Source organism: Cololabis saira, chromosome 24 (assembly GCF_033807715.1).
Source record: "Cololabis saira isolate AMF1-May2022 chromosome 24, fColSai1.1, whole genome shotgun sequence".
Taxonomy (NCBI): Eukaryota; Metazoa; Chordata; class Actinopteri; order Beloniformes; family Belonidae; genus Cololabis; species Cololabis saira.
This window is the reverse complement of record NC_084610.1, coordinates 22,098,677-22,113,841: the sequence shown is the minus strand read 5'-3', so window position 1 is coordinate 22,113,841 and position 15,165 is coordinate 22,098,677. Positions and strand designations below refer to the sequence as shown.

The 15,165-nt window shown below is 40.4% G+C and overlaps 1 protein-coding gene across 1 annotated transcript in view; it reads right to left on the bottom strand.

The window, feature by feature from the left end:
- The window catches only part of chrm4a (cholinergic receptor, muscarinic 4a), a 65,055-nt gene that overhangs the window by 12,707 nt on the left and 37,183 nt on the right, over positions 1-15,165 (bottom strand). Inside the window, exons 3-5 of the mRNA XM_061715992.1 lie at positions 14,955-15,109; positions 13,346-13,547; positions 10,210-10,293 (exon numbers count right to left, since the gene is read on the bottom strand). Of these exons, the coding sequence (XP_061571976.1) occupies positions 10,210-10,293; positions 13,346-13,547; positions 14,955-15,109 (441 nt within the window). The remainder of the gene's footprint in view (positions 1-10,209; positions 10,294-13,345; positions 13,548-14,954; positions 15,110-15,165) is intronic.

Below are 15,165 nucleotides of genomic sequence, written 5' to 3'. Positions count from 1 at the left end.
GGCTAAACGGCCAAGACATATCCGTTCCTATAATGAATTAAAGCTGCAAGCAGCGATGAACGGGCCCTCGCACTCACGGCCACCGCCCCCCATAAGCATATCAGAAATGACACCACCCACAACTTTCTATGTCAAACCATTCAAAAATTATGGCAGAGAAAAGTTTTCTAGGGGGCGCTGTTGAGCCATCTTGCCACGCCCATTAATGCAAATCATTAAATATCAAATTTATCACCAGGCCTGGCTTGCGTGCAAAATTTGGTGACTTTTGGGGAACTATCAAATATGGACCAATCAGGTGAAGGGGGGGCGCACTTTTTGGCGTCTAGCGTCGCCACGGTAACGCTTTTGAAAGAGAAAAGTAATGCACGTCGTCGCAGGATGGAGACTCACATTTTGATGTATAACACATCTGGGTGCACGTTACGGTTCGGGCCGTATTAACTGCCGAAGGAATGGCATAAATTGCGCCAAAATTACGCGATTCATTCAACATTTTCAAAATGGCCGACTTCCTGTTGGGTTTCGGCCATGGCGCCAAGAGACTTTTCTTTAAGTTGTGACATGATACAGGTGTGTACCGATTTTCGTGCATGTACGTCAAACCGTATTATGGGGCTTGAGGCACAAAGTTTTCTAGGGGGCGCTGTTGAGCCGTTAGGCCACGCCCATTAATGCAAACCATGAAATATCACATTTTTCGCCAGGCCTGGCTTGGTGAAAAATTGATATGAATACAGTCACAGTAATCCATGAGTCGTCATCAGGAACTACATGCGATACTACACATGAGGATATGGAAGTGGATTATGTGTGACATGGCGGCACAAATATAGAGAATATTCTGTAATTAGTAATACTACATTTAAGTGTGTATGATGCACGGAGACATTAAGTATGGCGGAACGGTGGATATGGGCAGTTTCACATGTTCATGCTTGTGGCAGGAAGGCTGAGATTGTGCCTGTACTGCCACTTTAAAATATCTATCACTACTCTCTTCTAGACTTAGTCGACCACCACAACGTCCAGTTGGTTAACCGTCAGTACTTGGAAGTTCGTCACCACTCTTGGAATATAGTATTTCGTGTTTCACCAAGATGTGGCTGCAGGAGGATATTCCTGGTTCCAACATCTCTCTGCCCAACTTTCAGTTGCTACCAGCTGACGGAGATCTGAAGAGGAGCGTAAAAAGTAAGGGTGGGGGAATTTAGGGATTAAAGGTAGATCCCAATCTGGTCTTTCCTCTACCTATAAATCCATTGTTCAGAGGCAGCTTGTGATCAAAGGAACTAAGGAGGTCTCAGGAAGGCTACGAACTGGGACGCCACGTGGGGATGACATTGATGCCATGACTGAGTGTGTTACTGGCTATATCAACCTATATGTGGGGAACACCATTCACACCACAGGGGCTTCTATTTATGAACCCTGTGAGCCAGTGAATGAGGAAAAAGATAAACTTCAGGAAGGGAGACTTTGAAGTTAAGATTAGAGACTTCAAGGAAGTGTATAAGAAAACACTGAAGAGCAAGCTCTAACAGAACAATGTGAGAAATGTGTGGCCAAGGATGAAAAAGAAGACAGACTTCAAACCGAGGGAGGATCAGTTGGTTGGAAGTCTGTGTTCTTCTGAAACAAGCTCAGCATCTTCCTCTCCTGCCCACCGAAACAGACCTCCCACCCTCAACAAATGTCCAGATAGTGTCAACCACAAGATCCTGAATATTCCCTGAAAAATGCCCTTATAAAAGGGTCCCAAGCAACAGAACCAAACTGCACCATTTCGGGGCCCCCTTCAGTTGTAGGTCCATAAGAAAATGGTAATGATACAGCTAAGGCAGAGCTACTGGCGTCACACGATACACTTCCCACAACAAAAAGCTTTCTTCTCTTTTCAGTGTTGTTTCTCTTCCCCCCCCCTGCAACCTTCTCTAATACGATGTGACATGTATCTGTCAGTGGTTGACATTTCCCCCCAGTTTGTGTTTGTGTTTTGCCCAGCCTGTGTCCCATCTGCCCTGATTGTCTGCACCTGTGTATATCTGGTCATGTCATACCCTTGCTCCTTGTGGTTCCGTACTGTGTTTTCCATGCCTGTTTTTGCTCCAGTTTTCTGATCCCTGTTTTTGTGTTTTGATCCTGCCAAGCAGCGCTTTGGTTTTTGGTCCTTGCCTTTTCTTTGGAATAAACCCTTTTTTGTTGCGAACTCCTGCCTCGCTCTCCTGCATCTGGGTCCTCACCACACCAGTCCTGACAGTATCGTACATACAAAGAACCGATACCCAAGCAGAACAAAAACGACGTGCTGGATTACCTCCATTGTTATTTGTTTGTAGAGTCACACTTGTTGTTGTCGCACTAGTATGTTGCCACGCTAGGCATTTGGTGTAAACCCCACATGCCCAGTGACGGTCCGGTGCATTTAGCACCATCCAGCCTGCATGTAGGAAACTCCAGAAACACAGGTGGACGCCTCCACAATCACCTGGATTACTGACTGAATGGTTGTCTGAACAGGTGGTCAGGAGCACCACAGGGCACTGTACTCCACTTCTCTTCACGCTGTACACCTCAGACTTCCAGTACAAGTGGGACTCTTGTTACCTGCAGAAGTACTCAGATTACTCTGCAGTTGTGGGGTCTAGCAGTGAGTTATGAGTTAAATCATGTTTAAAGGAGGAGTTAAGTGCAGTGGAAGACTGGGTAAACTGTAACAAACTGGTTTTGAATGTATCAAAGACCAATTGTATTATATTGGGTTCATACTTTGGCATTAGGAATAACCCTCAGCTACAACTTAATGTAAAAATAAAACAGGGCTGTATCAAGCAGGTGCAGGAGACCAAGCTGCTGGGAATAGTCATTGATGAAAAATTGTCATGGAAATAACATATAAACAAGATAGTTAATAAAATGGGAAATGGTATTTCTGTCATAAGGAGACATAAAAAATGTTTAACTCTAAAAGCAACTAAACTAGTAATTCAGGCCTTAATTATATCAAATCTTGACTATTTCCCGGCAGTTTGGTCAAATGCAACTGCAGATATGATTGCAAAACTATAAAAAATACAAAACAGGGCTGCAAGCATTGTTCTTAGTTGTAACTGGACGGCAAGCGTTATTAAAATGCATAAGAATCATGGTTGGTTAATGGTTAGTGACAGATTACTTTACTCATTATCATTTATTAGAAATATGTCCATAACAAAGACTCCTCGGGTATTATACCAGGATGTTACAGCTCTGACTATCATAAATATATCACCAGACATGCAAGGATTGTGAGGATATTCCGCTGCCAAATGTGATTCTAATGCTGGTAAAAGGACTGTTGTGTACAGGGCCATGTATGAGTGGAATTCATTTCCCAAACACATCACACAAACAAACAGCACAAGAACATTCAAATTATTAGTTAAGCAACATCTTTTGAATCAGTATAAGTAAAATTATAGAACATTGAAATAGAGATCACTTAAACAAGCAGCTGCTGAGACTGATTGTCTGGCATGCTGGAAATGGAATCATAGTTGGTTATGATTGTTGTTGAATGTATTTTTTCTTTCTTTTTTCTGTATTAGATCAATTGTGAAGTTCTAGACTGCAAATGAAATGAAATTGCGGACTGCTTTTCAGACTTTTTGATGACCTCAGATGAACTCTTAAAGGGGCATGAGGCTCCTTTTAAGAAATGAGACTCTCTAGCGCCACCCTTCACCACGACGGCCGTTGGGGGTACTGCAGCCAACAGTGAAGCCGGCACGGGAGAACGGGGAGAACGTGCATGCAGCGTCATGTGACGTCACATCCACAGGACAGCCCGGGAAATTCCGGCTCGGAATTGCAGCACATTTTGCAGCACACAGCCTGTTCAAGGCAAAGGAGAGATACGCTAGAGGATCATTCTTTTTGGTTTGGAACGCTTCATCTGACCTTATTCGTAGAAAACTTAAAACATTTACGAATTATTTTCATAAATCCTGCCTCAATCCTGCCTCAAGCACCTTTAACTGTGCAGTGTTTTTGTTTTGTGTTATATTCTCATTTCACTATCTTCATTTTGTGGAATGTCTGCTTTTTTGCGTATGAGTATTTTTAATTTGATATTCTCTTTATCTAGTGGAAATTTATTTGGTTTGCTTTTATTATGTTATCTTTTAGTACTGTATTATTTTAAAATGTTGGCGGACCCCAGGAAGAATAGCTGCAGTCATGATGGGGATCCTAATTAAACAATTAAAACAATTATCAGTGATGCACCAGAGACCAGAGAGGACAAAGAACTGGAGGACAGTTTTGTGGCGTGGTGTTGGAAGTGCAATGCAGATCCCACCTACTAACTCCACTGAGAAACCCCGTCTGTTTTACCGTGAGAGCATGTATAAATAGTTGTATAAAGAGTTGATCAGTTCTTGGGTCACATGTGCACATGTCTTCAATTTACAAACATGCGTGCTGGACCTACAAACCTTCAAGCTTGCAAACTACTCTGGCGGGGTCATTAATAAATAAGTAAATGAGTAAATGAATACAGAAATCTATAAGTAATTAGTTAAATAGATAAATAAATGGTCCACATTTGGACTTGGTCTTTCTCTCCTGAGGTGTTGACACAGTGGAGCCAAGCAGCTCCTAATTAGATTTGGTGCCACATGCCCTGATGCAACCAGCAGAACCAGCACCAACCAGCACCAACCAACACCAACCAACACCAACCAGCACCAACCAACACCAACCAACACCAACCAGCACCAACCAACACCAACCAGCACCAACCAGCACCAACCAACACCAACCAACACCAACCAACACCAACCAGCACCAACCAGCACCAACCAACACCAACCAACACCAACCAACACCAACCAGCACCAACCAACACCAACCAGCACCAACCAACACCAACCAACACCAACCAACACCAACTAACACCAACCAGCACCAACCAACACCAACCAGCACCAACCAACACCAACCAACACCAACCAACACCAACCAGCACCAACCAACACCAACCAACACCAACCAGCACCAACCAACACCAACCAACACCAACCAGCACCAACCAGCACCAACCAACACCAACCAACACCAACCAACACCAACCAACACCAACCAACACCAACCAGTACCAACCAGCACCAACCAACACCAACCAACACCAACCAGCACCAACCAACACCAACCAGCACCAACCAGCACCAACCAGCACCAACCAGCACCAACCAACACCAACCAGCACCAACCAGCACCAACCAGCACCAACCAGCACCAACCAACACCAACCAGCACCAACCAGCACCAACCAACACCAACCAACACCAACCAGCACCAACCAACACCAACCAGCACCAACCAACACCAACCAGCACCAACCAGCACCAACCAGCACCAACCAGCACCAACCAACACCAACCAACACCAACCAGCACCAACCAACACCAACCAGCACCAACCAACACCAACTAACACCAACCATCACCAACCATCACCAACACCAACCAACACCAACCAACACCAACCAGCACCAACCAACACCAACCAGCACCAACCAGCACCAACCAACACCAACCAGCACCAACCAACACCAACTAACACCAACCATCACCAACCATCACCAACACCAACCAACACCAACCAACACCAACCAGCACCAACCAACACCAACCAACACCAACCAGCACCAACCAACACCAACCAGCACCAACCAACACCAACTAACACCAACCATCACCAACCATCACCAACACCAACCAACACCAACCAACACCAACCAGCACCAACCAACACTAGGAATGGGTGATATTTTACCGTTCACGATAAACCATCAAAAAAATTCCCCACGGTAAGAATTTGTCATCTCGCGTTAAAAACAATAAATTCCCATTGATGACGTTTTTGTGTAAAGATGATTTATGGTTCTGTGTTAAATCCACGCACAACGTACGTGAAGGAAGGAAGGAAGGAGAGAGGAGGAGGAAGGAAGGAAGGAAGGAAGGAAGGAAGGAAGGAAGGAAGGAAGGAAGGAAGGAAGGAAGGAAGGAAGGAAGGAAGGAAGGAAGGAAGGAAGGAAGGAAGGAAGGAAGGAAGGAAACAAAGAAAGGAGGAAGGAAGGGAGAAAAGAGGAAGGGAAGAAGGAAGGAGGGAGGAGGAAGGAAGGGAGGGAGGAAGGAAGGAAGGAAGGAAGGAAGGAAGGAAGGAAGGAAGGAAGGAAGGAAGGAAGGAAGGAAGGAAGGGAGAAAACAAGGAAAGGAGGAAGGAAGGGAGAAAAGAGGAAGGGAAGAAGGAAGGAGAGAGGAGGAGGAAGGAAGGAAGGGAAGGAAGAAAGGAAGGAAGGAAGGAAGGAAGGGGGAGAAGAGGAAGGGAAGAAAGGAAGGAAGGACGAACGGACGGACGGACGGACGGAAGGAAGGAAGGAAATGAGCCTGAAAGAAAGAAAGGAAGAAAGAAAGAAAGAAAGAAAGAAGGATAAATTCCCGTTGATGAATATCAATACGTGAATAAATAAATCGAATAACTTATTAATCTTCTCTGCCAATTGTTATTTATAACCATTCCAAACCCCCATCTCCTCCAAATAAGACTATTTTGCTTCAGGTAATAACTTTTACAGGATTTCTCATTTGCTCGTCCTTTATTTTTTCCCGTTCTTATGACTTCTCTCGACATGTTCACTCCGTCCTCCATTAGAGGTGGGTAGATCGATCTAAATATCGATTATATTGATACCACCACTGATACTGATATCAATCAGTGTGAAACTAGTGTAAAAAGATGGTTTCTCTTCTGGCTGCACTGCTGTGGTCTGTTCAAAGAGGCGACCGGGCTGCTTTCATGTCCCTCCTATCGCTGCGGAGAATAAAAACACTTTTTCTCCACGTCCCCCTCCCTCTTGTGTTTTCGATTTCATACAGCCATGTGACTTAGCTGCGCCAGGAAAACAGGCAAACAGGAGAGCAGGGTCAGTGAAGGAAGAGGAGGAAGAGGAGGAGTGCCATGTGGCTTTGCTTTCATGCCGACGGTGAAACAACAGCAGGCTGTGCCATTTGTAAAAAGGCTGTAACACAATTTATGTTGATATGAAGAATCAGAGAGGAGAGACCCCCCCCCCACCCCTCCGGCCCTATCAGCCCCAGAGGAAAAGGTCGCTGAGGCCTTTCAGTCTGGCAGACAATATCCAGGTAGATAATAACGCTCCAGTCATCTTTCACATTAGTACATTTCATTTGAAAATGCACCGAGTCATTTGTTACATGAGTGTGATTAGTCTTTTAACAGTGAAACTGATACTGTATAATTACTTTATTCGATGTGCTTCAGACTCATAATTTTACCATTTCACTGATTTGTTCTCGAGTGATATTTTTGCACGTTATCTAAGAGAGAAATACATTGATTGTGTTTTCTTTGAAGCACAATAGTTCATTCAAGAGTAGAATTCAAATAACAGACTTATTAATAATAAACTAACTGTTGCCAAAGACAATAAAATGTAATGAAACAGTAGAAACTGTATAAATGTAGCCAATGGTGGAGACTTTTATTATACCAGCCTCACGTGTGGTAATTATGTCATCAAGCTGCAGAGAGGGACTACGAGTAATATGTTTCATCAACTGTCTGCAGAAGACTTATGTCATTTAGTTTGGTCTTGTCCCATCTCATGTATTTTTTGGCAAGATATCTATTAACTAATTTCACAACATATTGACTCTGATTTCTCCCTTTCATATGGAAATGCATTGTTTGGATTCCTTTCTTACACCTCTAGCAAAGCAAATCAGTTTTACATCATCAATTTAATTGTGTTACTTGCAAAATTTCATATTCACAAATCTAAATTCTCTCTCACATACCATCTTTCCCGGCCTTTGAAAATGAATTCAAACAATACATTGCAACAATCCAATATTCTAAAAATAGAAAAGCCATCCAAACCACTAAGTTATGTAACATGTATAACATGTTTTTTTAACTGATCTATAATTTCTGTCTCTGACTATTGTTTTACAATGTATTGTTGAGAATTTAAAATAAAGAATTGTGGAAAAAAAAAAAAAAGTTATATGTTTCATCACCTCAGAACCAAAACGAAACGGTTTGGAAAACGCTGAAAGCCGAAAAAGACAGTCAAGCGGAAAGGAAAGAAGTAGTGCTGCACCAACAGCAGACTGATATATTTCCGTATGACAGAAAAGATCGGCGGGGGATCAATGTTACAGATGTCATTACCGTGCAACCGTGTGTGGGCGTTTATTGTGTTCTGAAAACGGCTTTTCCCTACTGTAAAGTCACTTGAAGGATGTTATGGGTTACCTCCACAAATCTGTTACAAATGTACGACGAAGTCAGACAAAGTGGAGCCTTGCACACAGCACCTCTGATGTGTGAGAGTTGGATCGCTGCAGGCAGCAACACAAACGCTGCTGTTCAGTGTTCGTATTTACAGAATGTTCCTTTATATTTAGCAGAAAAGAAGCCCGCTGACCTTGAATGGTGTTTAGTTCAAATATGTTGCAGCTTTATATTTGTGCAATATAACATTTCTTAATCAAACATATCCTAACCTTTATTCATGCTATTTGAGTTATTTTGTGTTACACTGTTTGGAATTTACGGTGGCCGAGACCCGCCATTGCTGAAAATAAAAGAAACGCTGCAAACAGAAACAAACGCTGCTGCAAATTAAAGAAACGCTGCAAATAAAAATAAACACTGCTGCATATAAAAGAAACGCTACGAATATAAAGAAACCCCGCTGCAAATAAAATAATAAACGCCGCTGCAAACTAAAAAAAACGACGCAAATAAAAAAGCCACAACGGAAGTGAATTACCGGGGACTATTTTTGCTGATGCACCGGTGTTTTTTAAGTGAGAGGAGAAGAAGAAGACGAAGAGGACGTAAGTGAAAAGGAATAAATAAGAAGAGCGAGGAATAAGAAGAACAACGAACGAGAAAATAAGTGAAAAGGTTAGTGTTCAACGTCGCTACGTGTAATTTTTTTCATCTTCTTCTTCTCCTTTTGGGTCAAAATGACCCAATTCTTCTATCCTTCTTTCCTCCTGCTCTCTCCTTCCTTCTCCCTTCCTTCTTTTCTCCCTTCCTTCCTTCTTTCCTCCCCTCGTACATCCTTTCGTTGTTTTCTCCTTTCTTTCCTTCCTTCTTTTCTCCATTCCTCCCTTCTTTTCTCCCTTCCTTCCTTCCTTCCTTCCTTCTTTCCTTCCTTCCTTCTTTTTTCCCTTCCTTCCTTTTTTCTCCCTTCCTTCCTTCTTTCCTTCCTTCCTTCTTTTTTCCCTTCATTCCTTCTTTTCTCCTTTCCTTCCTTCTTTCCTTCCTTCCTTCTTTTTTCCCTTCATTCCTTCTTTTCTCCTTTCCTTCCTTCTTTCCTTCCTTCCTTCTTTCCTTCCTTCTTTTCTCCCTTCCTTCTTTCCTTCCTTCCTTCCTTCCTTCCTTCTTTCCTCCCTTCTTTCCTCCCTTCTTTCCTTCCTTCCTTCCTTCCTTCCTTCTTTCCTCCCTTCTTTCCTCCCTTCTTTCCTTCCTTCCTTCCTCCCTTCCTTCCTCCCTTCTTTCCTCCCTTCCTTCTTTCCTCCCTTCTTTTCTCCCTTCCTTCCTTCTTTTTTCCCTTCATCACTTACTTATTTTCTTCCTTCATCTTTCCTCCCTTGTTCCCTTCCTCCTTCCTTCTTTTCTTCCTTCCTTCTTTCCTCCCTTCTTCCCTTCCATCCATGGATGGATCATGGATCTCCTCTCACATAAAAACACATCGGTGCATCGGCAAAAACAGTCCCCGGTAATTCACTTCCGCTGTGGCTTTTTTATTTACGTGTTTTTTTTATCTATTTTTTTTTTTTTTTTATTTTATTTGCAGCGGGATTTCTTTATATTGTCAGCGTTTCTTTTATTTGCAGCGGCGTTTCTTTTTGTTTGCAGCGTTTATTTTATTTGCAGCAGCGTTTGTTTCTGTTTGCAGCGTTACTTTTATTTTCAGCAATGGCGGGTCTCGGCCACCGTAGGAAGAAGACCCGTAACACACCTTAAAACTCTCTTGAAAGGTTTTCTTTTTTTAAATTTGCATTAAAAATGTTCAGAAAGCGTCTCTCTGCATGGTGAAGGGGGGTACTAACTTATTAACTAACTTATAACGTGTTAGGAGTAGAGCCCTGCGTGTGAAAACATTTAGCACAGATTGCGGACACATACCTCAGATGCCGTTTCGTTCTTGGCCGTCGGTTCAGCAGGAGGAATAAACGCTGTGGACGAATCGTTTGAACTCTCTTTTTCCTCCTAGATGAAAAAGACGATGCACTTAAGCACAAAAAAAATAGCTGTATTGAACAGTTTCATCATCACAGAGTCGACTACAGAGGGCTGAATTCAATACATAACTTACAGACTCTTAACTTTAAATTAAGTGCACTCAAATGCAAATTGCTGGATGTGGCACTTACGGCCCTGTGGGGCTCTTACGCAAGGGCATGTGGGTAAAAGGACAAATTGAATCCAGAATTAAAAAAGCTGTGTGGTATTCATTTAATATCTATTGAATAATTTAACAGGTAAAGATGTCTGGGGTTGATTCTTTAAACTTTGCGTTTGAAATCCTCTGTTTACAACCCAGAGTGTGTAGTCAAAGCATCTGGAGCGCACGTGAACGAGACCTCGCTCTCGGTGGTTGATTGAGTTTTCTGAGTTTAAGAGATCAGGCAGAGATCTGGACTTTGCAGCCCCGGAAAAATGACGATTCTACATCTGTAACTTGTAAACCTTTCCTTTCATTTGGATGTCAATGGCTTCAAATCAAAGCTTTAATCCCATTTAACGGGATTGATAAATGAGTTAAAACAAAGTCAAAACATATCACAATTTAAAAAAAGATACAAAGAAACATTTTATTCAAAATACAGATGCAAATAAACATGTAGATATGTACTTTTATTAATATTTGTAGATATATAGATGTATATTATTTATATTATGGATATAGATATGTTATATGTAAGTATGTACATAGATATATTGAGTTATTATACGTACAGTATTTATATATCTATATCTCTATTAATATATATTGATTTATAGTTATATTTAGATATGTCGATATATAGATTTATAGTAATTTTTATGTATATAATTGGAGGTAAATATATGAACCAGTATATATAGCATATCTACTCTTATATAGTTATTCAAGTATATTGTTATATCATTGCTGTCTATTGTTCTCTATTATATTGTAGTATTATAGTAAAGTAATGATAATGTAATAATATACATTATAATTACTTCTATTAGTACAAACATACATAGTAGCACAACTAAATGATGGGCGTTTGTTTCGTTTTCTGTTTTGTTTTTGACTATATTTATATATACATATAATTGAGTATTATGTCACTATATTGAACAGTTATTAAAGTAGATATGTGTTTTTTATAGTGCTGGCCAACAATTAAAATTTGTAATCTTAATTAATCCATGATTTCTGTAATTAACTAGGCGATTAATTGCGATTAATTTATTCACACATTTTGTGCTGTTCTAAATTACCTCAAGGTATTTTTTTTTAATGTTTTTAATACTGTTAACAACATGAGAAAGGGCAAATATGCTGCTTTATGCCAATGTTTATTCAACTTTCCACAAAAAAAGCTTTTGACCTGAATGTAACATTCCTTCATAAATAGAAACACAATGTACTCCCAACTTTACACTTGTAAAGACTAACGTAGGATTCCTTGTTTTTTTAAGCAGCTCAATGTAAAACAATGAACCATATGCATTTATAAACATATGGAGGAAAATAATAGGCTCAAAAAATATCCCCTTCTCCTAAGCGGGATCAAAACAGGGGGATACAAAAACTAAATTACAAATAAAGTGCACATGTAACAGCAGGGAGTAACTCCACCTATAATGTGCAGCCGTTTCCTCACCTGATCCTCAGTGCTCAGCCATAAACTCGTGCGAATCGCAGTGTGTGTGCGCCCGTCTGTGCGTGTGTGTGTGCAGGGGGGCATTATTGAGTTTTATGTTTTATGTAAAGCGCTTTGCGTTGCATTTTTTATTTTGTAAAAAAAGCGCTTAACAAATAAAGTTTGATTTGATTTGACTCGCGTTATCCAGCGTTGTCTGATTTTGACGAGGGGTTCATGTGTTTGGCTGCAAGTGTATTTGAGACTCGACGTACTTCGATGGTAGTTCATTTCAAATCGACATGCAAATAACTTCAGTCTTGTCCAGCAAACCATCTGAATCTTTTTGAAAGTGAACTAACCGTTCAAAAGTCCCTTTTCATTCTCCATCTTTCAATCCACCATACGTTTCCTCAGGCTACGGGTGCCGACGAGCGCCAGAAATGTTGCGCCTTTTTTTTTTTTTTTAATCGTGCGTTAAAAAAATTGTCGGCGTTAAGAGGACGTTAAGTTAACGCGTCGTTAACGCGATAACTTGGACAGCCCTAGTTTTTTATAAGTACGTTTATTGAAACTCTGGTTATATGTACGGTAAGAATGTATGTAAGATTCAGGGGTAGGACTACTCCATTTGGAACATGTTGGTGGATCCGTGAGGTCTGCCCAAATGCTGTACATATATTTATATATATATATATTAGGGGTGTGCAAACAAGGGTACCTCACGATTCGATTCGATTTCGATTATTGGAGCTTCGATTCTTCGATTCTTCGATTATAACGATTGTCAATTCGATTCGATTATTGGTGCCACGATTCTTCGATTATTGTGATTTTTAATGCTTTTTTCCATACAAGATTGATTTTGTCTTCATCTCTGGCTACATTTATAAATAGCTAGCCAATCAATTAACTCAGTTCCTCTAACAACACTCATTAAGTAAATAACAAGGTTTTTTGAACATTTGACATGTATTTTTCAAAGACACAAAATAATTTATTTTATGACTATGTAAACATTTGCTCTTTGACTTCCTTAACTTTGACCAGGGAAAGCTGCACTTGCATGAGAGCGCCCTCTATTGGCGGAAAACACTGAAAACGGTCAAGCCCTGGATTTAATGAGCTAATTAATTCAAGTAAACCAGATATGAACTTAGTGTAAACATATCTGCCATATTTCAAGTGAACAATAAGAAATGTGCATTCTTGAAAATAAAATGATTCAGCAGCTTATTCAGTCTGGAATCTGGATAGGATAACTATTCATGATACTACTTTAACGTCTTCTGTTGAAACTGCTAAAACTGTTTAATTCATATGAAAATGTAGACATCCTAGTTACCTGTGCATGGATATGGGAATACATAACTGACAATCGTGTGTTTGCAGTGATACTTTGGTGCCGGGTCAGCCGTCTGTACCTGAGCGAGTCTGGGACTAGGATGTCCTGAAGGCTCAGGCTTCACAGGTTTCTGCTCCTCCAGCTTTCCGTTCTTCGTGACCTCTAACGCCGTGGTGGTCGAGTCCAAACTGAGTTTAGGAGTAGATCTGGGACTGGCCTGAGGACTCGTCTCGTTGTTATTGTTCTGCTTTAACAGGTGACTCTTTATTAGGCAGTGAGCCCTGGAAAATAATGCAGAGAGTTTATTTGTAACATATATATTTCCTCTGGTGAAGAAATCTATGCAAATCCTTTAGTTGACTAATCATGCTGCATTTAATTGGTTTTCTGAAGATTGTTTTATCTGAGAAACAATCCAAGTATTAAAATCTCTGCCTGCTTATTTGCTAAATGGCGGAAAAAAGGTATGAAAAGAGAATCATTGCTGATGTTTATTCTCATATTTGCTGTGATAACTCGTCCCTCAAGATCTGTGATGGTGTCATGAACAAATGGGATATTTTTAAGAACCCTTAAGGGGCTTTTTCTGTTAAAGTAATTGCTTTAAAAATGTACCTGAATTCAGCTTAAACAAATCTGTACGCAAATAAACCCCTCGTGGTTGGTGTGACATTTGAACAGCGATCAAGTTAAACTTAAGTTGCAGATGAAATCACAGCCAGCAGTGCAATGAGGTTTAAGGAGTGATTTAACTTCTTTATATCATAGAAAAGTTGATCCATGAGGACAAAACACAGGAGTCCAGCTGTTTAGCTATAAAATGTATAGGAATCGTTCAGTTTGTGATACAAGCATGAAGTTTGGTACAAATAGCCAAAGGTTTCCCCAAAAGATATGGACGTGGAGCCATCGTGAATTTTCAACATGGACACAACTGTTTTCTAATGAGTCTAAACTCCTCTTTTTTTCCTCTTTTTTCTCTTTTTTTTAATCTTCTCTTTTTTTCCTCTTTTTGCCATATTTTTTTCCTATTGTTTCCTCTTTTTTTCCTGTTTTTTCATCTTCTCTTTTTTCATCTTTTTCTCCTCTTTCTTTCTCTTTTTTCCTATTTTTCCATATTTTTTTCATCTTTTTTTTCTCTATCCCCAAAAGATATGGACGTGGAGCCAAGGAAAAAGAGGAAAAAAAGAGGGAAAGAAAAGATGAAAAAAGATGAAAGATGAAAAGATGAAAAAGGAGAAAAGAGAAAAAAAGAGGAAAAAGAAGAAGAGGAAAAAAAGAGGGAAAAAATATGGAAAAAAGAGGAAAAAAAGAGAAAAAAAGAGCCAGGGCAAACTGGCAACTCATTTCAACTAATCACTCATTAGAAAACACTTGTTTCTGGCGGCCATTTTGAAAAATGGCTGCCATGGGCACCATGTTGAAAATTCACGATGGCTCCACTTCCAATTATTTTTGGAATGCCTTTGACTAATGTGTGTACCAAATGTCATGCTTGTATCACAAACTGAACGATTGTTTTGGTTATCTCCTGCACTACAGATGCTTCCCTGAAATAGTAAATAAAATGGTCAGCTTTTTTTCTTCTTTAGACTGTTTCCAACAGAGCAACTGGAAAACCTTTTTGTGTAACACCGACAGAGAGACATTACATAAAAGGTGCATGTGAAAATGAATAATTTACTTACTTTATCCCCTTCTTCTCTTTCTTCTCGGGTTTTTGTTTAGAGACCCTGCTCCTGGAGGCTAACGAGATGTGGATGTACAGGACTGTCATGATAATGACGGGGAGATAGAACGCCGCTATCGCTGTCCCGAATGTTACCACGGGATTAGATAGGAACTGGAAAAGAGAAAAGAACAATATTAAGATAACTAATCAATGTGCATATATACGTG